Source organism: Polyodon spathula, chromosome 24, assembly GCF_017654505.1.
Source record: "Polyodon spathula isolate WHYD16114869_AA chromosome 24, ASM1765450v1, whole genome shotgun sequence".
NCBI lineage: Eukaryota > Metazoa > Chordata > Actinopteri > Acipenseriformes > Polyodontidae > Polyodon > Polyodon spathula.
Window position 1 is genome coordinate 5951064 of NC_054557.1, and position 27596 is coordinate 5978659.

General features: G+C 39.2%; 1 protein-coding gene across 1 annotated transcript; it reads left to right on the forward strand.

Moving 5' to 3' along the window:
- The first annotated feature begins 720 nt into the window (after nt 1-720).
- Nucleotides 721-27247, forward strand: LOC121299081 (RNA-binding protein, mRNA-processing factor 2a). Its single transcript, XM_041226597.1, has 8 exons — nt 721-1198; nt 12477-12554; nt 14692-14730; nt 16227-16289; nt 16836-16986; nt 18610-18758; nt 25895-25967; nt 26192-27247. Exons 1-7 carry the CDS (start codon nt 1145-1147, stop codon nt 25958-25960), a joined length of 600 nt encoding a protein of 199 aa, XP_041082531.1. The 5' UTR covers nt 721-1144; the 3' UTR covers nt 25961-25967; nt 26192-27247.
- The last annotated feature ends 349 nt before the right edge of the window (nt 27248-27596 follow it).

A 27596-nucleotide genomic window follows, 5' to 3' on the forward strand; every position in this document is an offset into this window, starting at 1 on the left:
GCTATTAAAATGTGAGATTTGTTAGAACATTGTTGTCTGTATAAGGTGTATTTCTACGAACATGAATAATTTTTACAGTATCACAAATTATTTAAGAAGAATTATATTGTTAGTACGACTTCTACTTCTAAGACTACGTACTAATAATAATAATAACAATTACAATGTTAAAATCTATGTGTGTAAATTGACACAAAACAGCGACTTACAAACAAATATAGCAGTTTAAGAATACCGTATGTAATGAGATTTTTATTTCCGACGTTAACATTCCTACTACAGTAAAAAAAAATGTAAACAAAATAAACACATAAATAAATAAAATAAATGCTGCGGATTGTGTCACAAAAGGAACATAATATAAACATATACATCTGTTATTTGGAGTTTGTTTACAAAAAAAAATAGATAAAATGTATGTTTATTTATTTATTTGTTTATTTGTTATGTTAGGATATATCGGTACACAATACAGAATTACTACAAGGGTTCAGTTTTAAACATTGATTTTTTAAATATTCAAACATTAGGTAAAATAAAAACTTACAGTAAAAATAAATAAATAAATAAAAAGATTATGCAACTTCGGAGGTGTGTTATTAACAGTTTAGCTAGAATGATCAAAGCCACAAGTTTTGAGAGTGAATTGTGATTGGCTTGAAGGTTTCCCATAGAGACGGTGATGCGGTCGAGTAGGGGGCTGGACTTGGTCCCAGCTGAGACCCATCTCAACATGAGTGCCATAGATTTTCTTTGGCTTTTAATTAATTGATCACCAAATTGAAAAGCAGAAGGAGCGAGACCACGGCGCAAACCCCCTTTAAATTCCAGCTGGTTGTCTTTTTTCTTTCTTAATTGAAATTTAGCGCAAACAAGCTTCATGTGAAGAGCTAAGGGGGATAAAAAAAGACTTTTTCCCTTCTCTCACCTTCACAGAGCACCTCTCCACCTAGATCACCTTTATTTTTAATTTCTTTTTTTTTTTTGGTACCTCCTTGGATATTTTGGCTGAAGCACTGCTTCACTTGGGCACCCCCCTTTTTTGAAGTCTTTCACGAAGCGACACAAACTAAAGCACTTCAAGGTGAAAACTTTCTTTTCTCTTTTTTTTTTTTCTTGGATCAAGAAGCTTAAAAGTTCCGCAATGAGTAACCTAAAATCTGACAGCGAGCCTAACAATAACAACATTGAAGAGGAGGTAAGAATAAACTGCTGTTTACTTTCATACAATAAGAAATTATGTCAAGTGTGTGTGTTAGTTTGAGTTCAAGGTTTGCGGACATCCTAAAGTGTAGCGTCAATTTCGTGTGTGGGGTGTAATTATTGTTGCAGGGTGAGATTGGGTACTCCGGTTTTAAAGTTTATAGATACATTAGTAATGTATCTGTTTCTACAGAGTTGTGTAATATGGTAAACAATGATATTTAGAGGTCAAAGGTAATGCATTTTCTATTGTAATTGTATAAGTTTTGGTTATTTAGAAGGAAGCACTACTGTTGAAGGACTGCCAGTCGATCTAATTAATACTATCAGGCCTGAAGTGTGTTTTTTTTTTTGTTTTTTTTTTTTTAACTAAAGCTCTACTAAGTTTCATGAAACTGCAGACAAAACTGGACACAGCTAATGATGGCAAACCAGTGACTCTTATGCAGCGGAGTAGAACAATTAAGAGCAAAACATGAAGCGCTTTTATTTATTTAACAGAAGCGAAACTGAACTTCAGTAAGCGGTGCAACATTCAAACAGATACGAGTGAGATAGCAACCAATAGTTTACAAACTATAACCCTACTATAGTTGTAAACGGATGTATTTCATAATGGGTATTGACAAAATCATACGTGTGCGACCATAGATTAATGGATTGTTGTAAATTGGACTCCTTTGTTGCTACATTTAAAACTCTTAACTGCGTGATGCTTGAAGTAAAATCAGTTTACATTATCATGAACATATTGAACAAGAAACTAAGAATTTGTTCTGACCTCTTTCACCACGCAATAAGGAGAGTAGAAAAGCACCATAATTCTCTAATGCGAAAGGAATGCTTTGCCAAGTGGGGCAGCAAGCATTCCTTTGTTTAAACTTCATCTAGTTGTAATTTCAGGAAGTGAAAGATGGTTTGGCAAGAAGCATGCAGTTAGGGGGGAAAACGGGTTATGTCCTCTGCTAGCGCCTCAAATGATATTTCTTAACTTAATATACTATGCAACGTTTAGGAACTATCCAAATGAATGGGCCCAAGTGTCCAAATGGAAAAGTTTTAAATCTTCGCGAAGGTGACGGAAATTAGATGGGAATAAGGTGACCAGTTGTCCACTCCATGTCCACACTACATAACCGATCTCGAAATCCTTAATCCAACCGTTTCGTGTTTGGTCATGCATGTGTACACTTTTTTTTTTTTTTTTTTACAATTAACAGCACAATGGAAATAATACGATAGTGTCCCACCGTGCTCTTATTTAAAAAAATGCTAGGCTTCATACCAAGTGTTTATAGATATAGATCCATGTTTTTTTTGGGGGGGGAAGGGGGGAAGCGCAGTAAATGCGAACACACGTAGGGCTTGGCGTTTTAAGTGCTTTTATATTTAATCTGGTGACATCCCTAGATTGAGCCGATGCTGTTTTCATAATTAACTCGAAGCGTTAATTACAAAAATGTTTGTTTACCGTTATTTCTTGCCTGCGGATTCTGGTCCTCAATTTTATTTCAAACTGAGCAAATTATACACATTGTAGTTTCAAGAGTTCTGACCTTGTTTTATTTTAGAGCATAAATGAAAACCCACTGGACAGTGTTAACTGATAGCAAGTCCTTCAGGCATCGGTATTTCGCCAAAAACACCACAAAGCGTTTGGGGATATTGGAGGATACACATCTGTAGTGCGGTATTAGAGTCCGCAGTTCGGATGCGATCTAATCGGAACTAGACTCGAGATTACCTTGGTGTGGACATTAACCGGTTTAAAGGCAACTGTACGGTTAAAGACGTAGTGTGGACAAGGCCTAAATTATATCTGTCTTCGCAGCACCCAAGTCAGCATTGGGGTGTTTCGCGGTGAGCTGAACCTGAAAGTAAAATTGTACCTATAAAATTGGGAGAAACTGGGTAAAATCAATTAACGATTTACTAAATTAAAAATTTAAATATAAATTTGCTTTGTCAGTTTTGTTTATGCCCTCTTTAATGTGTATCACTCTAAGTAGCTTCTACCTCTGCACAATTTTGTGTAGAAGTTAAATTCAAATGGAGCAGAACTTGCTTGTGGGTTAGGTTACCGTATCTGGTTACATTTAAACTTTGTGATATAAAACAATGTAACACTTACACCAGCTTCTGTGTTATTTATTTTTTGTACAAGACATCCAAACCTGTCATGTAAAACATTAAGAAAATGTCACCAAAATCTGTAGTTTGGCTGCTTGTTTTTCACTGAACAGCAGCAACTGTCAATGTTTTGCACAACAAACTCCAAATAAGGGTATGAGCTTTACTTCAAACGACTACTTCATTTGTTATACGGGTTGGGTCAGTATTCCTATTTTGGCAAGGGCTGTCTCATTGTGTCCTCAATCACTGTTCTTACTTGGCAGGCATGTATGTAGGAACAAAGTCCTAAAACTACACTGCAAGATTGAGGTCTGTGTATTAAATGCTAGCCTTTCTGCAAGTCCTGTATGTAGTATCTGAACTCCAAATAGCAACAGGCGCTTTGACTCCAGCTGAGTACTGAAGGAGATAAAGGGCAGTGCCACAGAGGTGTTTTTAGTATTTGAACTGTATTCTAGGTGGCTTTGAGGATGTGAAGTGCAATACATATCTGTTTAATTGTATGTTTGACTACTTGATGCCATCCCTGTTTGCAAAAATGACTACTCATGCCGTTTTGCTATTGCACAGGAATCCATGCACAGTGTTCTCGCTCACGAGAACCAGTCTTATTGTGCCTGCTATTCTATTGCAGCCGATTTTGACTTTGGTTTCTTGCATTAGTTTGACTGGGTTAAGGAAGCGTACGTCTGAACCCAAATTGAGTACAATTACATTTGTTCTACAAATTTTCAATCCTTGCATCCATTCCTCTGGTCTTCCCTTTCGCTGTTTTAGCGCATCCAGAATATCTGTTTCTGTGCAGGAATTGGATGATGTCCCATTGACACAGAACACAACTCCAGTTTGATTTTGATCCGATTTGAATCTTGTTTTATGCCAGACAGGTCAGGACAAGAGACTACTTGTTTTCTGTCTTAACACACAGAATGATCTTTTCAGGGAGTACTGAGCATGACTGGCTACTGTGGGGGTAGCCCCAATTCAATTGCTATGTGGTATTGCTTAAGACAGGATTGGGGATTTGACTTTTTTTCCAAAAAAAAAAAAAAAAAAATCTAATTAAGCTGGATCACTATACCGGCACATTTTTTGACCAGGCTGTAATTGAATAACCATTTGTCATTTGTATGTTTATTTTGGTAGGGTGAGAAAGATGTAGCACATGGACACTTGTAAAGTTCAGAGCTTTTATTTGTTTATTCTCAGTGGCCAGACATGAGATTTCTTGGAAATTGTAACAGTTCTCCCAGGAGTTTGCCATTATCCTTTTAAGCATTCCCAACTTTCTCATTTCAATGTTATAATATTGCAAACCTGAAGTGGGGTGATTTTTTTTTTTTTTTTTTTTTTATATAAAGTTGGGTCCGAGTTGAGGTGTTACTCACATGAGGCACCGTCAAACAGTTTTATAAACCTGAATATTGTCACTGATGCTGCATCCCTTTGACATTGAGTTACCAGAGGTCGATTCTTGTCCAGGAAGTCCTTCGTGTTTCAGCAAAAAAAGTGACTCAACTGGAGGAGTGATTATGTTAGTACAATACACAACACTGTACTTGTTGTTGGATATGTACATTCTCATTTCGTTATCCGTTCATCATTTGATATTTTCATTGACAGTTATAAAAGTTTGTCAAATAAATTTACGTTGTCGAGATCTAATAGATATGGACATGTACAGGAGCAATATTCAAGACTTGCAAAGTTATTTAACAGAAATGTGTCTTACCACTGTTGACTTTGCGGTTGGTGAACCACTTGACAGGCAAGTTTTTCAAAGTCTCGAACGTGTTAAAGGTTGATTGTAACAAGCGAAATGCGTTTTTTCGCGTTAATTTATATGCTGTTTTGTAGCAGAGGTGCACTTGTGGAAATCGGAATACAAAATAAGGTAGTGATTCCAATTCTAGAAAGATTTAAACTGTGTGCCTGAAGTTGGATTTTGAAAAGATTGAATAAGCCATTTGAATTAAGCTTGTTATCAGGTTACAAAATAGTACTGTATCAGTTGTGAATGAATATCTAGCGGTGCCAAAAACGTCCTGTTCCTTTTTAGACTGAGCATTACGTGGGGTGGGGGAGGAGGAGGTCCTATACGTGGAGATTACTGTGTAGCATGTGCAGGAGTTCAGTGCTTAAACTATGCCTAAAAAACACTTTTGGTCTGATCAACAGGATTGCTGAAATACTACATGATTTTGGCTGTACCCAAGTGCAAGCTTAAATTTGTACCTTGATATGCTGGTATTTAGAACACTAACCAGACTTCTACTCTTGCCATAAATTTTAGAATCTAGCTTGTTGTACAATGAAGCCCTAGTTTATAATTAGAGGAACTCTGGAGCATGTGTTCTTTGCCTAATGTGGTTGTTTGCCTTCCAATACATCCCAAGCAATAGTTATTTAAATATGAAGCTGTCCCACGTGATCTGCTAAACTGGTCGTATTACTTTGAATTGACAGCAAGTGAGTTCCGCCTTCCTTTTCAGAGGAAGGTAGGAGGGTTGCATGGTTTGACTGCTGTGAACATTGTGTTCTGCAGAGGAGTATTTCATGTAGTTGTCATGACAGGGGGTTTAGTTGTGAGTATTGGGTAGAGGACATATTGTAAAATGAAGACTTGCCAAGGTTGGCCATGGTTCAGAGATGACTGTCCTGGATTCCTTCAGGGATGTGGATCATGTTCTACAAATTATACCTCCATAAGTGCCAAATACGGTTGGCATCCTCTTAAATTGAATAACTGGATATACAACTTTATGGATGAGACTACATGTGTACAACATTTGTGCATTCAGTACTTTGAAAAGTTTACCTTGCAATGTATACAACCTACTGTATAAACCCTACAGCTGATCATTTACATGCCTATCTGGCAATGGCTAAACATTTAGCCATTGCTGAGTGACTGTTGTCCTTTTGCAAGTGAAGTCTGCAACCTCTATCTGCCAGATTTAATTGTCATAATAAATGACAGTCCCCATGTGCTGCCTTTTTTAACCACTAGTTTAAGTTTGTGTCCGACTCCATTTACACCAGCTGAGCTTTGTGCTATATGGCATTCAATATTGAACATCTGTTTTATAAATGGGCTGAAAGTGATTTTTGTGGGTAGTAATGGCAACAGATTTAGTTCTATGGTGGAATAAGCTGCCATATTACATCATTATCTGATTGTACAAAGTTGGTTAATTTTGTTGAACATGGTGACTACATAATAATGCTGAGGCACCATCCTTGGTGGTTTAGTCTATGCAGGGTAACTTTCAAATTGTAGAACTGGTTTTAATATAGTATAGGCACATTGATTTAAGTTGTATTTTAAATAAACTTTACACAACTAGACACTACAATTTCTTTGAGGTTTTTTTCTTGGATTGTTTGTTCTGCTTCACTGCCTTTTTGGACATCTCCTGCAAAACCTCAATTAAATGCACTTTGACACCAAACAACGTCCAAGTATATAAAGACTTCTTTCCCAAGCTTTTGGCTTGTGAGCTTCAGGGGAAAAACGCAAATTTGCAAATAGGCTTATGTTCTAGAAGAAACAAAGATGCTCACAAGGTGTTTTGTTAAACGTGTATTACAGATCATACGATTCTATGTATTTGAGTTTTAAATGGTAGGACTTTTTAGGAACATTGGGGAAATGCACACCCACTTCTCTACATGCACTAGTTTTACTTGTACAATTGAAGGGGGAAATATTTCTTCCCTAGTCATCCTATTTTTGTGCTGAATATGCAGCAAGTCTAAATTGTATTTATGCTTTTGAGTGTTTTGACCTGGTTAACCCTGATGTAATTACAGTGCAGTAATTTGTATAAAGTCCATGATAATGTAATTTTCCACATGGTGTAGTTATGTTCACTCACTATCTGGAGAAACTGATTTGATTGTGATAAACCTTGGCTGGAAGGAGCAGAGTGGGAATATATGGAGGTGCCTGCTTGTACTTTCGTGTCAAATGTACTTAACCTGGATACACTGTGGAAATGCATCGTGAATAAGCATGATGCTGATTGAGGCCCCTTGGCTTGTTCTGCATTGGTAGCAAAATGCTCCTCTGCAAGATGAACCACAGCATGACTATCCCAAAGCTAAACATCTCTGCCATATGTATCTCTCCCTTTTTCTGTAGTTTTACAAGTGGGGCCTGACCAAGGATACAGTGATTTACATTATATCAAATGGGTTAGTCACAAACTACATCCATGCTCAAATAAAACTCTGTTCACCATATCAATGACAGACTGATTTTCTGCATGCGGACAACCAGCAGTAACGGCACAATCAACCAATCAATATTGCAAAATCTCCTCCGCTGGCTGACGCAGGTTTGCGTTCTGGAACGGTGTGGTTCTAAGCAGCGAATGCCAAATCCCCATAGGGGTGGACAGATAACCAGTGCCCCACTCTTTGGGAATTGGATTATTTTCCCTTTTTTACGGACATGTAGCGTCCCCAAACGGAGCGTTATCATAATACAATTAATCTACTTGCACAAATCCATATGTACAATAATCTCAAATATACATAATTACCCAATGTGCAGGGCTTCAGCCCTGTCACAGGGGTGCATTTACTTTTTGCGTTATCTTCTCAGACCCTCAGGATAGAGTACATGCATTCATAAATCATTTGTCATCACACTTGTGACTTTTGTTAATTCTGAAATCCGTGGTTTTTGAAAGCTTTCATGGCACCCAAACCAACACTGCTTCAGGTCTCCAGTTTGTGAAGTCGGGTGTTGAGCCACGTGTCATCACTGATGCTCGGCCATGCAGAACACAGTCCATAAATAGTAAACCGTGCTGTTCCCAGCAGCAATAACTAATTGCATTCATTTCTGGAACAAAGGTATTTAATGCAAGTGGGATCTCCTATAGGAGCAGCCCGCCCCTTGGTCTCCAGATGAATCTCTGCATTTTTTTGGGGTGGGATAATTGGCTTTGCAAATTAGTGTACCACCCACTCTTGTAATGGTTTGGTGCTTTTGGAAGGCAGTACCATTTCACTTTTAGTATCTTCACACTGGCAGGGTTGTTCTGTTAGTTTTAGTTTGGATGCGATTTGTAAGGGCTAAATATCTTTGGCACACTAAAGCAATACCTTGATTCAACCCTCTTCTAGTATATTGGTCAGTCCTGTAGGTGATGCTTTACTGTTAATTCTGGCCTCATGCATGAGCCTGTTCCCAGAATGTTCTAACCTGAGCAGGACAAGCTGACTGATAGGGGCCACTAATAGCCTGGTTTCTGGCCTGGCACTGCTTTTGTGGTCATTTTAATTTTATTTCCTTGGTGAATGGGTCATTTTAAAAATCATATTTTGTTCTATAACCTGACTGATGGCATAAGCACTTTGCCATTGTAACAAATCTGTTTTCTAGGTTATAAAAGCAGTAAGGGGTAGATTAAGTTGCCAACAAATGCTATGACTTGCTGCCTTTTTAAATGCATATCTTCCAGCTTGCTAGCATGGGTCCAGTTGATTACTTCTGATGCAAGTGTCGGAGCATATAGAAGCCAGGGACGTCAGCAGGGTTCGTTTTGTTGCAATTTGTGAATGTGCTGCAATAACAAATTTATTTTAATAACGTTTATAATCTGATTTCCAACAGTCTGTGCCCACCTCTTGTCTTGACCAGTAGTGCTTGATCTTGCAGTCTGTAGCCTGGCAGATTTAATGGTTCCAACTGCCTATTGTCCTGTGCTTCAGATGCTGCTGTTGGTGGCTTAGTTTCCAGGTTAAATTAAAGCCAGCAAACTTATGCTTTCAAAATTCCATTAACCTATGCCTCACAGGATTAATCTTTGTCCAACTTACTACTGTATAAATAGTGACTGTTTCCCCTTAATCCCATATGCTCTGTTTTAAATGTGGACCTTCCCATCCAGTTTTTATTGGAAAGCTCGGCATGACTACCTTCACATTTGGCAAGTCCCCCTCAAGTGATTTTTATACTTGCCTTAATGTCTTTGCTTGAATAAACCATTGCTTCACAGGATAAGTTCTTTTAGTTTGAGGCTTTTTCTGCAATTAGTTTACACTGAGCGATCTGTGAAATAGTCAGAGCATAGTCCAGAACAGTGATACCCAAACATTTTTTGGTGGCCTCTGTAGCCACCAATATTAAACGGGTCAAACTTAATAGGGTAATCCTATAAATTTAGCGAAATACCCAAGCTAAAGTGTTACTAATATATTGAAGTTAAATACAAAAACTACTTTCCTATTCCAATCGCATGCTGCAAAATTCTTAGCTAAATCTAACAAAGCTATTTGCAATGCTGTCTTAATGTTAAGTAAAACTAATTCTAGCATGTTGTGAAGAATTTACTCTACCCCACTGAATTGGCTGAAAGTGTCAAACTTGTGTGTTTCAGGCGGAAATTGACTTGTTTTGCAATAAACGGCAAGAGACCCATTTTCATAAATGGCATTACTGAGGCAAAGAACTGTTACACGCCTCATAACATTGATCTCTACATAACCTTTGTCTTGCAAGTTGGGCCAGTGTTTAGAAAGCAAAGCATCAGAGTGCCTTTATTCCCATGATTCTGACTTTGTCACTTCAGATTTGGCACTTTGTTCATCCTCTTCATGTTAATCCTTGCTGTGGCAGCTTGATCTTGCTGGTGGCCACATTTCAGAAACATTTGTCAAGTTTGAGATGATGCATAACTGTCTTCTGCCATGGCATTTGAGGGAAGATGGATGAGCAGTCCCTCTTAGGCCCTGGAGTAAATCCTAGTCTGAAGTTTGAGTAGAATCAGCCTGGCTGTTTTTACAGTATAACAATTGTGGTGTGAGAAGAGATTAGAGTATGGGCTGTACTCAAATGTACAAATCCAGCAAACTTGAGCATTTCATTCTGTACTAAAGAGGACTGGAGGGTATAGGACTATCTGCAGATTATTTCTAGTCCTGAACTATCTTGGTATCAATTGTAGTGAAACGCAGGGAACAAAGTTGCCACATTCTTGTACTTTTTTTTTTTAAGCTCTAACTGTACCTGAACTTGAAAATAAGTTAGAATATGGTCCTAATTTAAACCATTATGTAAAGTTGAAATCCAGCGCAGGCTTTTTTGCTACACACTTTGACTAGTAACTTTAATCATTTAAGTCTGTTATACATCAATGGGCTCCAGTTTGACTGGCAAGTTAGTACAGCTTTTGGTCTTTTACTGGACTAACTTAATCCACTGTTTTACAATCTGGGAGGGGTGGGCAGACAATGGATAAGTTGTTGCAACTGAACATCTTGACCTTCTGGCATCTGGAAGCGCTAGATTTTGCAGTCAATCATTTAGTAGTGTCAGTTGTACTAACTGCAGGATAATCTCCAGTTAGTGTGCTGCTTTTAGTTTGCAATTGCAAGGGTGTTGGACTTTTGGACATGGCTAAGAGTTACACATGTGCAAATAAGAGTTCAGCACATCCTGGGTGGAAAGGCTTTCAATGAACCTTTAACCAGTGTTCATTTATGGTTTTAAGCACCTGTCAAGTTGTGGATGGGTAGTGTTTTATTTTAGCTCCTGTATAGACTGAGGTTTAAAAAGAGCCTTTCCCTTGTTATAAAATGTTACTGTTTTGATTTTAGCTGCATCTAAAAATGTAGAACACCATACAAATGTTCAGAGATTAACATGCAACTACACTAGTTACACAAGAGAAACACATTATGAATATGGTCCTGTGTATTTAAATATCTCAAATAAAAAGCTAGCTGGTACTTGAATGCTTTTTGTAAATTTGTTCAATTTACTTGGGCATTACAGGTAAACTTTTCTACACAACCTTCCAGACCATGCCATTGTCTGACTACCAGTTTAACTACCTTTTACTGGACTTGCCAGCTTTTTCTCTGCTTAAGAACAAATGCAAACTGTTTGCAATGGTTAAGTTCACACATGTACATGCTTTGGTTTAGTTTGACCTACTCGTTGGCCATCTTTATGAAATTTAAACTGATTCAGTACCGCATTCATTTGTTGCCAAGTTTTTGTTCCTTGCTTGTAAATGGCTGTTTACAGACCTTCTAGATGTCTGTGTATACTTGTCATTAAGTGTTTTCCTTGCTGGATGGCAGCATCATACCTGGCCTACCAATCTTTTTGGTCCTTGGCTGTCAAACAAGCTGCAAATAACTATTCAGTCTGTCTTTCAAATTGCCAAAACCTTTTCTACAGCCTCTCTGGCAAAGCACTAGTTTTTAAAATAACATTTACTCTACACACCATAAAGGCCTGTTTGGAAAGTTTTTTTGGTAAAGTTCTTTTTATATAAGTTTTTTTGTTTGCATAAATCCATTATGCAATTGTAAATGGTTTGAATAGGTGTTTAGTAGTAAACAGCTGGTTATCCATCTTGGGCACTGTCCATTTTCCTTTTCACCATAAGGAAATGTTTACCTTTTTTGTATTCTACTAAATCCACTCCCTGCTGAATTTGTATTTTTTCAGTAGTTTCCTAAAGCTTTAAACTGTTCTGCTTCAGCAAGCCTTATTACTACTTGAATGTGTAATGGTCAGTCATCCTTCTAATATGTACTGTTACAAGTGGGCATTTGAGGTTTTTTTTTTTTTTTTTTGGCAAAGCAGTATCTTTTAGAGAAGATTGGTTAATTCCAGAACTATCTGAAGCTGCCTGCTTTACCATTGAAAGTTTAAGGGAAGCTATTGAAGAAAGGCCCACATGTTCACTGAATGCAAATTCTCAGCTGACTGTGGTTAGTCCTGAGAAACGATTGTTGACCCAACTCCAGTTTACAAGCATATCGTAAGACAGGTATTTTGTCTATGCAGTGTATTTCAGACTGCAATGTCGGGTATTGATGCTCTAATTTGATATGGGAATGTTTTTAGAACAATTGTACTTTTGAGTTGGTTTTTTGCAGTTGATGTCCAATTGGCTAAGCTATTCTGGGGGACAATGTGCTCCTGTGTAAATGGGCATCAATGGTTTATTACCAGGAACCTCCAGTTTATTTCAATCAGCCTTGTACGAAACAATATAAACTAATGGGTACATTTAATTACAAGGTCTTTGGTTGGCCTGTGTCCATTTACCTAACTGCAATATACATGATCTTTTTTTGGGTACAAGCTTAAATATTCTATTCTCTTCTAGGTACGAACTCTTTTTGTCAGCGGCCTACCAGTTGATATCAAACCCCGGGAACTCTACCTGCTTTTTAGACCATTCAAGGTAAGCCTTGGCTGCTTGGAGTCAAAATGCAAGTGCAGTCTAATGACTCGTAACCTGCTTAACAACCAATTGGAGCATTCTCAAAGCATAATTGTGTATAGGTATAATATAAATTTGTGTCCACTATTTTGGCTTTGATCGCTAAACGTTGAAAACCTGAATTTGCTGTTTTTAATCCCATAATAAAATGTGTACTGATCAGTTTCAATCTGTACCACAGTTGGTAGCAGCTAGTGTAAATGACATGTTCCGGAGGCCCATTGGTTAATGGAGGGTGTTGTATCTTGCAAGATTGACCCATGAGAGGTTCTACTGTACATATAATATTTTGATCAATCCAAAGTGTAGGTTGAACTGTTTCTGCTAATGAAGGCACTTATCAAATGTCTAAACTTGTTATACTCTAATCGACGTTTTGATCTGAATGGATACGGTTGTTGTGGTGATCACCACTATCGCGTGACCAGTGTTGTGCTCCCTGCCAAACAAATGGCACAGGAAGTTATTGTGACTTGCCGTGCTGCTCAATGGTTGTGGTGTATGAGCCAATTCAAGCATAACATCTTGGCATTTGAGATCATGGTGTTCAAATCCCTCTGTTTTGAAGACTACATTCCAGAACAAGATCAGGCTTACTGTAAAGCAGCTAAGGAACAAACAAGTTTGCAGTTCTGGAGAAGCATTAAACCCGGATTTCCATCAATGCTTAGCAGTACCACTCAACCGTGTAGATGCAGAGTGTTGCACATATTAGTGTGCTTGGGGATAATGGATGTTGCATCAAGTGACACATGTAGAGCTTGAATAAATAACCAAAATCACAGGTGTGAAAAGGACATCCCCAAAAAAACCCCACTAACTTATGTTTTGATTGTACAAAAAATGAATAACTTATTTCCTGGCAAAAGAATATTACATGTTTAGTGAATTACTGTTCCAGCTAAAAGCATATTTGGTTTCAAATGGCATTTTAATTAAAGCTAATACATTTGGAGCTCTGAAGTGTAGTCTAAGCTAGTTTACTTGGGAAATCTGATAAACTCTACAGTAGGTTTCACCTCTGTACTGCACTCTGATACTGCCTGTCAAACAATTCAGTCAATGGCTGCATTGATCTAGGCCATGTCATTTTATGGCTACTCGGATACTAGTCCTCTGCTCGTGTGAGGCAACAACTCCCTTGTACTATACAATCTCCATGAACCCTTGACCACCTGTCTCTTGTATTCTTGAATGTCGAAGCACTCATTAATCCATATCGTAGCCTGAATGGTTATCCATTTTGCAAGTTCCACTTGGAAAGCACTTCCAACTGACAGTGCTTTTTTTTCCTAAAGCATACCGTGGACAAATGCTAGTTTTCATGACTGATCTAATGTTATTGCAAGCTTATTTTTGGACAAATTAAGCAATTTCCTGTTACTTGCGAAGGGTAAATTTACAACTAGTAACATTCAAAATTTAAGCAATAGTGTACACCAAATTTGTAATGGCTTGATTTTAGCGTGAAAACCCACTGTCTAAACATTAAGATTTAGATGCCAGAAGCACTGATAGATGGAAGGATAGGTAGTGTCCCCTTTTCTTTAGTGCAGGAAATGCAACAGACTTATTCAGCCAACCTGGGTCTCGTTGATCCAGAGGAAGCTGGATCTGTTGTATCCAACACTTCCTTGATTGACTTGGTTAGTGAACCAGACTATTTTTCCCCGACCATGGAGGCAGCCCCCTAGGTCCTATCTGGAGCTTTTTTTTTTTTTTTTTTTTTTTTTTGGTCGGGTTTAAAATCAATTCAATGTGTGTTTTGTAATACTGAAGTTGGGGGCTAGCATTTTGATGTATCAAGGAAGAATCCCTGCTCCAAAATGTTACCCTGAAGTGTGGTGTTTTTTTTTTCCCTCAAGTTTAATGTTGCATGTTCCCTAATCTAATGCCAGGCACTGCTTGTTTAGAGTACTCAAACGAACCCATAGTGTAAAACCAACCTTCTTGGCAGTGGCTGGACTGGTATGAAATGCTGTTGACCTGAGCTGATGTTCTAAGAATAGTAAACCTAGCCCCTCAAACTGCATTCTATGCTCACTTCATGTGTGAGACTACTGCATGGCTGTTAATTGGATTGACTTTGTTTTCACAGGGTTACGAAGGTTCGCTGATTAAGTTGACATCAAAGCAGGTAGGTTGTGTCCTTTTTGTTCCAAGTGAAAGCTCTGGCACAAGTGCATTGCCTAAACCATGAGTACTGTGCATTTTAGCTTGTCCATTTGGCTTCACTGTACAATGCCCGCTTAAGCTCAAGGTACACAATCATTACTAATGTAGCAGTTTCCAACAGTAGGGTCTGCAACACTGTGGTTAACCCTGTTAGCTGCATGGTCTGCTAATCAAATGAATGTGTTTAAACTAGTTTATGGTAATGCAGTGTGTACAGGAGTAGTTGGGTGGAAGCTTAAATCAGTGGCTGTTAAATTCCTAGTCTGGGAGTACCCCCAGTTTTAATTACAACGGGGGGGGGGGGGGGGGGGGGGTTAAATTGTCTCTAAATGCTCCAGTAGTCCCATCAGGGGTCATCACTCTGCAAGCCATCAGAACCATAATGTTCAGTGCTTCTGCTCTTATCTCCTGTGGATTTGTTTAGTAAAACAGATGGCTGTAACTCTCCCCACAACTGCTCAGGTCTTGCTCCCGAGAACTTCCAGACCTCCCCACCTTGACTACTGATGCAAGCTGTCCCATTTAATGGCTCTGCTCATGATCACTGAACCGGTGTAATAACTCACCTGTGACTGACCCTGCCCCCCCCCCTGCCCCCCCCCCCCCCCCCCCCCCCCCCCCCCATTTTGTATTTAGTGTATTGCAGCCAACTTCATTTTAGGATAACACTGAGTTTTCCTCATAAAACTTAACAAATATTTAATTAGCTAATCCAGTTTAAGTGGGAGATCTTGGCCTAGCGCCCCAGCATGCATTAGTCATGTTACAAAAGCTCCCCACAACTCTGCTTGAGGCCAAAAAAACAATGGCTGGTTGGATCTTGCGGCGATGAGGTCCAAACTCTTGTCTTGTTCACCTGGTTGTCGCTTGGTGCCATTATCCTGTTCATAAGCTCTTAATTCACAAGCTGAAATGCCTGTCAGCCCTGTGCCTTGCCTAACAGAGGATGGATTTACAGAACCACCTACCTAAATTAACCTTGCTCATAGATTTAAGCTACTTTTATACTGAGACTGTAGATAACCATTTGAACCTGCTGTACTCCTTATCTGTATTCCGGAGTCATAGTTGAATGTGCTGTTTGTGTTCCATCTTCGGTGCTTGTGGAATGGAATTATGGGTGACGTGGCCATGCAGTATTGGAGCCTGTTTTGTGGTAGGAGCAACTTGTAAAGAGGCAGCACTGTATGATATTGGGATGATTTGTATAGGAAGTCCATAGAACTGAACATTCAAGTTTCCTCAAGCCTTTTATAACCATGTCAGACATACCCTGTGTATTCCCCCTTAATCAGTGTTACTTTTCTTGGTTTGAAAATTGTCAAGTTTCAAAGGTAGTTAAGTTGCAATCTTGCAACTAGTCGCAATTTCATGTGTATTGCTATCTGCTGGCCTTTAGTGGAGGTGGCTGTTTCAGAAAAGCTAGTACTCTAACTTTTTTCTTGTTCTCTTTTCCAGCCTGTTGGGTTTGTTACCTTTGACAATCGGACTGGTGCCGAAGCAGCAAAAAATGCATTGAACGTAAGTAAGCAGCGATGTGAAAAGTACCTCCTGAAACTTTTTTTTGTCTTGATTAACTTCCACCTCCCAATAGATTAAGTGGATCCAATATTTCTGCTGCTGGACCTGACTACAGATGCTGTGTGTGTAGCTGTATTTCAACAGTTGACATCTTTTGGGTGTTATTTTTTTGGTATGCTTAAACATGTAAAATAACATGGTCAGAAATATTGCACAATTCATGTTGGTTTTGGCCTGGTAAAACCAGATGGGACACCTGACTATTTTTTCTGAACTGTACATTAAGTACTACGGTCCTTCCCTCAAGCCAGAAGTGAATAATAAAGTGAAAGATGCACTTGTCATTTTAGTCTAAACCTTTGAAATTATTTTTAGAGGTATGAAAAGAAGCTTGTGTACTGCAAAGTAGATCTCCAGGAACGTGCACTTGTAGGGTAGGCTGCACCCCAGGGCGCAATTGAAACAGGGCATTGCCAGCACTGCTCCACCATCGCCACACGCCACCCCCCATCTGCTTCAACCTTTCCCCATGTGTTTCTCCCCTAGGGAATTCGCTTCGACCCAGAGAGCCCACAGACACTGCGATTAGAGTTTGCAAAAGCCAACACAAAGATGGCAAAGAGTAAGCTGATGGGAACACCAAACCCCAGTAATATGCACCCTGCTTTGGGAGCACACTTCATTGCACGGGACCCATGTAAGTATACAGCTTTTGCCTAATCCACCTGCCATTTTACACTGCAGCAATCCCATTAGCTTACCACATCCAAATGAACCCATGTATGTACTTTATGCCTGCTGCTTTTGGCAAGGCAGTAACTTTGGTGCATTAAGATATTGTGCAATGGAAACATTTTATTGTAAATTAAAAGGTAATGCATTGATATTGCGTAACCAGGTTATCTCCTCCTGAGACGGTCAAATTTTGGAAGAATAAACTCACTTTGATCCCTACATGTGGAAAACCAGCCACACCCCATCTTTACAAGACTCCTTCAGTACAGTGTTGCAGGTGCAGTTTACTGGCTGGTAAACTGCAGTGGAATTGGTGTTTTGGTGTTAACTTTCACTAAACTTACATAGATCAGGTATAGTACCTGAGGCTCTTATCCCAACTTGCTGGTCAGACATCTCCATTATCAACAGTAATGGTGAGAGGTCTGAGGCCTTGGTGACTGACTTTGTTGCTGTAAACCAGGAATGAACTCCATCTTATCAGCAGATGTAATCTTTGAGATGGAGGAGGGAGGATTGGCCAAACAACCAATTTCCTGGATTATTTTTAAATTGTAAATGCAATTAAGTACCCCGGGGGTACTGTAAGGTGCAAACAAAGTATGACAATCCTGTTTCCTTATCTTCACTGCTGCTTTGCAGCGTGCTTCCCAGTAAGTTTAAAGTGGACAAGGCATTTATTTCATGTCCAAGTATTTAACAAGCTTGTTTTTGTTAATGTCTGGCACAACTGTTAAACACTAATTGGTAAGTTTTAATTCATATCTAATTTCCCAGACGGTTGCATCACATTGTGGGGGGAGTGGCTATGCAAGATGAAACCTGTATCGATTCCTCACTAACTGGGCTGACAGTCCATAGTTGTCCTAATGTGTGTTGCTCTTTCACTCTTAGTCCAGGATCCTGCAACCATGCAGATTTTCTTCAAACAAACCCTGATTTTAATTGAAGCTATGGCTTCAAGTAATTAATCTAGTTGGAACAAGGTCCTACTGTGGAATGGATAGAGTCCATGACTGTTCCAATTGTTGCAGTGTTGGGAGTATTCCTTAGCCCAGTGGTAGGCAACTCCTGGTTTTAATAGGTCTACTTCAGGTTTTTAACTTGTTAGGGTATTTTTAATTGGTTCAGTTTAATGGTTGGAAGTTCTTGATTATCAGGATCTAGGTATATTAATACATCTGCAGATCCAATGAACCCCCTGCAACCTACAAAATGTTCTGAAGGGTCTGCAAAAATAATGAACTATCAAATGCCAAATACACTGCATTTTTACATAATCCAGCTTGGTGTTAATAAATTGTCCCTGTTTTGTGGGGGGAGAGTAATTATGGTAGTTGACCCACCACATGCAGTTCTGTTTGTTACTTTATTGCAAGGCACGAAGCTATTCAAGACTATCACTTGCCCAAAAATGTGGTTGTTTCTGGATTCGCAAGTTTTAGGAACTCTGCTTGGACACTTTACATGTTGTGGTGGTATAGATTAGTGCCCTCCATATTACTGACATTAATTGCATCCTCCTTCCAGTCTGAATAAGGATTGTAAATGTATCCAAAACACTGATTTAACGCATGTCTTTCAGACGACCTGACTGGAGCAGCACTGATCCCTGCATCTCCGGAGGCCTGGGCTCCCTACCCACTGTACACCACTGAGCTGGCCCCTGGTATACCCCATGCTGCCTTCACTTACCCAGCAGCGGCTGCAGCAGCTGCTGCACTTCATGCCCAGGTAAGGGTCCTGCCCAGCCAATGTGGACTGGAAGAGCAGCCTTTAGGTATTCAGAACTCTTGATTACTTATACATTATATACTGAAATATAAATGCAACAATTTCAAAGATTTTACAGTGTTAGTTCCTATAAGGACATATTTCAATTGAGAAATTCATTAGGCCCTAATCTATGGATTTTATGTAGCTGGAAATGCAGATGTGCATCTGGTTAGATACCTTAAAGGTAGGGATGTGGATCAGAAAACCAGTCTGACCACAATTTGCCTCATGCAGCGCGACACGTCTTCGCATGGAGTTGATCAGGCTGTTGATTGTGGCTTGTGGAATGTTGTCCCACTCTTTAATGGCTGTGCAAAGTTGCTGGATATTGGCGGGAACTGGGACACGCTGCCGTACACGTCGATCCAGAGCATCCCAAACATGCTCAGTGGGCGACATGTCTGAGTATGCAGGCCATGGAAGAACTGGGACATTTTCAGCTTCTAGGAATTGTGTACAGATCCCTTGACATGGGGCCGTGCATGATCATGCTGAAACAATAGGTGATGCTGGATGATGAATGGCACAACAAGCTTTTTGTGTGGAAAATTTCTGGGATCTTTTAGCGTATGAAACATGGGACCAACATGTTGCATTTTTATTTTGTTCAGTATATATTGGATACTTGTACTAGTTTTCTAATGAGATTTGTTCTTTCTCCCCCCCCCCCCCCTTGCAGGGTGCACATGAGCCTCCCCAGTTGACTTAGTAGTTGGTGAATATTTGGCTCTTTCCACAAAGCTGTTGGCTTTTTTCTTATCTTGCAGACCAGCAATTGGTCCAAATTCAAGCCTGGGTGGCATTATAAGAGTATACATTCAGTTGAAACATGCTTTAGTTTGACAGTCTGCTTCCCTGTTGTGGCTGCAAATTTATTTTTATTTGTATTGCCTCTTATAAATCCAGCTGTGCTTGATGGAACAACTTTGCTAAGAAACCGTGTTTTTTAAAATCATGGAAGCAAATGTCTTGCCACTACATTTGGGTTATGCACTTACAGGTGGTGTTGACTGTTTATATAGGAGGGTAAATATTACACTAGCTTATACTGGAGCTTGGGGGGTTTATGATGTGTTGGCAAACCTTTACATCAGTTTAGGCTTTTTCCAAATACCTGTTAACTGTGCAGTGAGGCTTTTAAAGGTGCACTGTTCCATTATTTTCCTTCTGATCTAAAACTGAGCTTGTATGACATGCATACCCCCCTGCTGAGGATGGCTTTTTAGTTCAGTGAGTGTTCAAAGATTCAAGGCGCTGTGCCTGTTGAAACTACCTTTGGATAATGTAAACACTCTTGAGCTAACCATTCCCGGTTTGTGATGAGGCACAGGAGGTTAATCTTTAGGAGACCTTAGTAAAACATTAACCTAGAAACCATATTTTGGTGTAAAATGTAACACTTGAGGGACATTGTAGCTTGTAGACATCCTGTAGTTTTACTGCTCAAAACAGCCTTTTCTCACTTGCTGCAGTATTCATTTTTAATGAGGTTCACTTTTAAAGAGCTAATCAAAGGTGACTGGCTAAGTGAGAGTAGGCCTGTGACCTCATGGATTAATCACAAACCAGTTTGAAATTGTTGCCCTGGAAACAACCTATTAAAAGCATAAGGTCAAAGATGAAAAGGGTTGACCAAGCATTGGCTTAGCAGAAACTTCTTGGAGTGTGAGGGATTTTCCACCTGACGGCTTTCAGGGATTTTATCTAATGCAGTTCAATAGTCGTAGACGTGCAGGGGCAGGTTTGAAAAATTACTTTCACCACTGTTGGAATATATGATCGCCAATACCTTTTGGTCAATGTAGCATGTGGTGTGCCTTTTGAACTATAGAGTAACTTGGCCTATTCTGTAATAAAATAAAGTTGCATTCAAGATCTAGCCCTTTTTGGCCTGACCATTTTATATATGTAAAATTAAAATAATTTGCTTGACCCGAGACTTCTCTTAATAAACAGTTTACGATTTGAGTAAATCTAGTTACCCATGTAATCGAAGCCATGAGGATTTAATCTCATTGGAGGAAGCAGCTGTAAATTGAACTGAAAAGCGCTTGGTTACCAACTAGAAGATTCCTTAAATGCTGGTAAGTCCCAAATGACCAGCGCAATTGTGCAAACACATTTCTTTAACTTGTTGAAGCTCTGCAGATGTACTGCCCTGTTTTATCCATTTTGGCAATGGGATGAAAGGCAATTAAGATTGCGTGCTCCTCATTTTGCATGAGCAGTCAGTTAATCTGAGGCCTGTAGATTGGCTCTCTAAGGACTGGAAGGTTGGGGTGGGTTGTCTCAGCCAAGGCAGACGGCCATGAATTTTTAAACTGAAACAGGTCAACATGACTTAATCTGACATTGTAAATTTGATCATTCTTGATGCATGTACACATTGGTAATTAAACACAAAATGGCACTCGCTTTAAAGGTGGTGGGGAAGGAGAATGGGCTGTACCTTCATTTGAATCCCTGTGGGCAAGGAGGCTGAATCTTTGCCTGCCAAAGATTTTTTTTTAGATGAAAAGGTGCAATTCTCAAAGGGTCACTCTCTCCTTAAGGTCATCTGTCTCCAGAGTATGGATTCTAGCTGCTTTTCTCAATATTGTTACATGTCTAGGGAGTTCTGACTGTCGTGAGTATTATATGACCAAACACTTTCCAGAAATGTACAATTTGCTCTTGTACCCACCAAAGGGTAAACTGGTCCGAATTGAGACTTTCAAATTGAAAGTTGATGGATGTTAATGGTGAAGTTTAGCGCTAAGACTATGCAAGGCAATTGTAATTGCTTTGTCAGGTTTGGCTTTCCCATTGAGGCCCAACTTTCCTAGCTGTGGTATTAACCCTTTGCAGTCATGTCGGACCAGGTCTGACATTACAATTTTCCAGTCCGATGTCGGACCCTGTCCAACATTTAAACGTCAAGCACAGGTCTCTAATCAATTTCTGGGGGGGGGGTGAGCCAGCCAAGAAAACCTTTCGATGGCAGAGTGCGACCGATGGGAGCCAAAGTGTATCTGATAGCCCATGCAGCACAGAAATAACAATAACAAATAACAAGAGATGGCTGCTTCTGCATCCAGTGTGCCAAGGATATCGCTGAAATTTTGCAGAGCTTTTAATGTTACAGTAATAGTTGGATTGCATTGAGGAGTTTGGTAATATAAAATGAGTGATCAGGAGAGGATTTATCAGTATGCATGTCTAAAGTGTGTGAAAAACAGGAAACAAGGGGCGGTGCTTGGCCGTAGATAAGTACTGCATGTCCTTTTGCAATTGGTGCCTTTTTTTTTTTAAACCTGTTACTCTGAAATTAAACGGTGCGTGTAAATAAGCTGGACCTGACAAGCACTGAATAAATGGACTGGTAAGGGTTATGAGCTAGTTGGTCCACTTCTGATGTGTCTTATTTCCAACTTGGTCCTGCAATGAAGGAAACTCCTTTTGCCCAAGGTTATAGACAGTTGAAATTCAAAGCCATGAGCTCCTGGTTTGACCCCAGCTGACCAAATGTGGGAAGCTGGTTTTAACTGCATTGCCTTTAACTAGGCAACTGGCATGCAGTACTGCTTTCATTAACCCATAGGATTGGTCAGCAGCCAGTTTTGGCAAGTGTATTTACTTGTCAATCTACACACAAAGTGGTGCCTCTCTGTTCACCTTCCAATTGTAGCAGGGCATGTTCTCCAAGCAGGTGCTCTGGACACTGCTTGGAAATTTTACCAGTTTCAAAGAACAGTTGCATCTTTGACCAGGAAAAAATTGTCTAGCATTGCTGTTTTGAATGTACTGCATAGGCCTGTTGAGGCACTGAAGGCTGTCTGGGTGGAGAGGCAAGCTCCTGTGTCTGCATGAGTGCCAACAGTTGCTGGGGAATAGATGGCATCAGTACATGTTTCAGACACTGAAGAAAACCATTTTGGCTTTCAGTGAAGGGTTTCACATGAGGCTTCAATTGTACCAGAGGGATATCCCTGGTGACCGATGTAGTGGCGTTTTGCTGCTTATTTATATAAAAAAAAATAACTTGTCAGATTGTGATAACTATTCCTGTATCCATTAACTTTCAGAGGGATTGAGCTCTCATTCATGTCTCATTCTGCAGTTGGCATGACCTGGGGTATTCATGTAGATTTATTGTGGCAGACTACATTAAGATTTTTTTAAACAGCTTGTTCCTTTTGTTGGTCTGTACATTGGCATTTTGAGATTCTAATCTTTGCACAGAAGAATGAAATTAAGCAAGGGTGGGTGGTGATGACATGCAAAGGCGCATGTCATTCCTTGGCTTTTTTTTTGAAGTGCTTGTGTCAAATTAATGGGAGGCAATGTTTTTACATTCTACAAAGGCCTAGAGATTGCTAGTACCCATTAAAGGAAAGTTAAATTAACCCTGTGTCCTCCCCTTTTTTTTTTTTTTTTTAATTTGAAACAAGTGTTTCCAGATGGTAATTTACCTGCAACCCATGAAAAGGATGCATGCTTAGAAATTAACTTTGGCTCTTAAATGTAATGGAAGTGCCAAATTGCTAGACTTGCAAGCTGAAGTGGTTCACTGGTAGAGATCAGACTTGTTCTGGGTGTGAAACTGTTGCATTTGGTTAAACTTGACCTAAATCTTCAATTTTTCCTTTCATTAAGGAAGCTGGCTGAACACTGGTATTGGACTCTTCTCAAATGCAAATGGATTTTGCTGAAATACAGGGTAGTTGCATGACCTATTACATTGTAATGCACCTGCTGTGTGTTCCTAAATCACTTCTGATTGTAGTAATGTTAAGTTGGGGACAACCCATGCACGGGGGGGGGGAATTAAGCCCAAGTAACTTTTTTTTTTTCTTCATTGTAAACTCTAACTCTGCAGATAGATTGCAAAGCAGTGCTCAAGTCATTGGATCTGTTTTACATGAAAGGATCCTCTTGCCTCTTTAAATTGTTTAATTTTTTTTTTTTTTATAATACTGAATTTTGTATTTCAGTTTTTCTAAACTGATGCAGTAGAAGTCTTTGAAATTGGCCCCTTGAAGGCAGATCACATTTGAGTTTTGTTTAGGAACAGTTAATTCCCACACTGGGGATAGTTTCTGCGAGACTGGCACTCCAAGGAGTGGGCACTGCAGTTTTGAATCTAAGGGCTCTGCTTCTCTCCAGTGTCAATTTGAGGGTCTCATGTGAACAAAGCTGATATGAAGTTTCCTCTGGCTGGAGGACTAGCATGGGGGGGGGGGTAGATTAACAGATGTGTAAAGATGGAGAGGGCAAGAAAAACTTAAGGATATTGTCCTTTTTGTTTTTGTAGCAGGCCTAACTAAACCCTTTGTGCTGGAATTGCAAACCTATTTTGGTATTGCTTCAAAGGAACTGCGCATATGATAACCAGAGTTGACTTTTTATTAACCTGGCAAAATGTAAATGAAACTGCATTGATGCAAGAAATGTTTTGCTGTGGAACTCTAAATTGAGTTCTAGTTAAAATATTCAGTAACCAGAATCTTCAGAGTCACTACTGATTTCCCACTTATTCTGGCCAGGGCACGAACAGATCTGTTATCACTAACAGAAGTGCATTTAAGCAGGTTTGACTAATATAAATGTCCAGCTTTTTCCTGGAAAATGTTTCTTGGATAGTGTAATTTCTTTTAATTGGGTTAGTTGACACAGCCCTCCCTGTTTCCACTTATCCTCATGGGGGGGGGGGCTTTTCCAGGTTGCGTTGCCACTGTTAATCCCAGGCAGGGATCTTGTCTATCAATTTACCAGAAGTGACATTTAACCAAGATGTGTGTTTTTTTTTTTTCTTTGGCCTGTATGTAATCTTCCAATCCTATTCAATACTTAAATACAAGATCTTTCCAGTAGTAATCCAGCTTGGCAACTAGCTGGCATGTTGTAAAGTGTCATTTATCACAATGCAGTAATTCTTAACCTTGTGCGTTCTGAATGTAGTTTTTACCAATGACAAATCTTCACCTGTTTGCACAGCCTGTAAAATGTTGCATGATTTAAGGCGGCCAGATTGCACGAAATCGTACATTTTTAAAGACTAATGATGCATATCAGAATCAAAGCTACTAGCACCAAAGAAGCATGTTTTCATTGAATTCTCAGTGTTGCACTCCAGGGGTGTAACTATTCATTTGTGTGCTGTTTTACATACAGTAATACATTGTATTGCGATACAAGGCCAAAAGCACTACAAAGCTACTCCTTAGCCTTTTGGATGATTTTGTATTTGCTTGGAATACATGATCACCAGATCTGTCTGTTAATGTTTACAAGTGGCCCATGAACAGCGATGCATATCGGGTTGCATTTCATAGGCTTGTATCGTTACACCTCAAACAAGCAGTTTTCATTGAAGGAGGAAGCCTTCTGTGTAATATCCACAGAATGCTCAGGGTTAGAATCCTGGCAGGTTACTTGCATATGCAGGAATATTCCATTGTTTGAAGCTCCCTGAAGTTGAGAGTACAATGTTATGCCTGACTTTAAAAATGATATTCACACACTAGCTCTGGCACTCCTCTGACTCTGAGATGACTAGGATTAGATGTTCCATACTTGTAAACTCACTCTGCTGAATTTATTTTTGCAAAGCTTATGTTTTTGGCCGTACTGTAGTTTCTTTTTACTGCCAGCACTATCCTACCTATCAGAAGTGAGTCTGGCTTTTAAGATTTATTACATTGGTTAATCCTGAAATGACTGTCTACTGGAAGCTAGAATAGGGATGCGATTAGCTGTAAGTGTGCAGTGGTGAACCTGAAGTGCAGTCTTTTAGATCCAAAATACCTTGTGTAAAGCCTACTCTGCATTGTAGCATTCAGTGCAGGCTGTCTTCTTGGTTCTTCCCTGCAATGGGTGTGAATAACTGTACATTTCAAATATACTAGCAAAACTGCTGCATCTTAGTTTTGCTCTAGCTCCTCTCATTTGCTGTTGACCAATTTTATCTATGCATTACAAGATTTAACAGAAAAGGGGGACCAGTGATTGATATTATGGCTGGTACATTTTGAATGTAGTCTTTTGGATTTGATTTCTCAAGGTTTGGGCCAGGGGTGCACATGTGCTTATCTACTTGTCAAATATTGTTTCAGATGCGCTGGTATCCTTCTCCATCTGACACTAGCCAGCAAGGATGGAAATCTCGTCAGTTTTGTTAAGTATTTAGTAAGTATAACTTCCATTATTACAAGACTGTGGGCTCGGGAATAGTTTTTATTGGGTCACCACCAGTTCTGGTGGGACTCAAAGTAGCCTGGATGGCAAATGTATTCCTTTTACAGTCATGTTTTGCATTTGATAAGACCTTTTTAATTAACGTGTTCTTAAAGGATAGTTCCATTTGAAGTTGTATAATCCATTAACCTGTTACCCTTTCTCCTTTATTTCAGATACCATTCAGGATCTGAATATTTTGTGTTCTCCCATTTCTGTGGAGTGATGACAAGTTGTACAGAGCTCTATTTAATCAGGTTTATTTAATGGACAAATGTGCATTATAGACAACTCCCCCATTTTTCCAACTTTTTTTCCTTTTTGAATCTATAGGACTTTAAACCTGAGAACCATTGTGAACTACAAGTTTGAAGCCAAGGCCTATTTGGAGAGTTCATGGTACAAGCGCGACACTTCAAAACTCTGCAAGGCCAAAAATCAATTACAGAAATGGACCTGTGTTAATTTAAATGTAAATGAGAGCTGCTCTTTTGGAGAAAAAAACCTCAAGACAATCAATGTGCATGTTAAAATTTCTGGCATGAATTAGAATGCTAAGTTTTGTGTATGCTTGTTTTATAGTGCTTGTGTTGTCATAGCAACAGGTGCCTGCCTGGTCAATTGATTCTTTGTTTACTGTATCTGTCTCTTGCTTCTGAAGATTTTTGGCTTGATGCTTGCAATGAATGTTACTTTCAAGATAGACCAAATTCTGGTTATTGGAGTTTCTTCTCAAAATGGACAACTTTATTCACTGGGTTTTATGATCTTGACTGAGTAATTCTGCTCAGGATGTAGGCTATTTTCCTTTCAAAGACCCAGCTTCTACAGAGCTACATAAATCCTTGTCTGAACCAGTCTTGCCAAAATATCAACTATCTGTTCAGAAACTATTTGAACAAAAATGAGTACAAGTATTTTTGTACTTGATTGTATAATAGTAATGAATATTTATGCATCATTTTTGTGCAATTAAATAAGTAATCTGTAAGTTTGTCTAGTTTTTAGTTGATTATACATTTTTTGAAAAGATGCTGATTCTATCTATCCTGGTTGTAGTTCATAAGTGCAATTGTATGTTATGTATCCAATTTTGTTTTTGGCTTGGTGTTTAAATACTAGTGTTCTATGAAGGTGAATGAACTGTTTGCTAAAGGACTGCTGACATAAGGTTGCTGTAAAATAGCTGATCTATGCGGATGTGAAACTGGATAATAAAGAGATAAAGGTAATTTTGTGATTTATTTGGAGAGAGGTTGATTTAAGAAAACACTTCAATATTGTCCAATACCTTTGGTATCCTTTTGTAACTTGAATGAAATAGCAATTATAGTGGTGCTGGAGAAACAAACGTTGTGCAACAATTGGCCTTTCAGACAAAGGGCTTCAGATTTGTTTTTTAGTTTGCTAAAAGTTTACATAAACAGAATTGTGAACTTGGTGGTTTTCTGGAAGGAGAATCCACCCATAACCAAAACATCATCAGCAAGCGCATAAAAGCTCTGTGCTATTCATTCTTGTCGCTTTTTGTTTCAGCTGCTCGGTCAAGCGCTGGGAGGTTGAAATGGGAGTTGACCACTT

Coding starts and splice junctions, on each gene's coding strand:
- LOC121299081 (XM_041226597.1), top strand. CDS start 1,145: ATGAGTAACCTAAAATCTGACAGCGAGCCTAACAATAACAACATTGAA. Junction 16,290..16,835: donor CAGCAAAAAATGCATTGAAC/GTAAGTAAGCAG, acceptor TTTCTCCCCTAG/GGAATTCGCTTCGACCCAGA. Junction 18,759..25,894: donor CTGCTGCACTTCATGCCCAG/GTAAGGGTCCTG, acceptor ATATTGTTTCAG/ATGCGCTGGTATCCTTCTCC.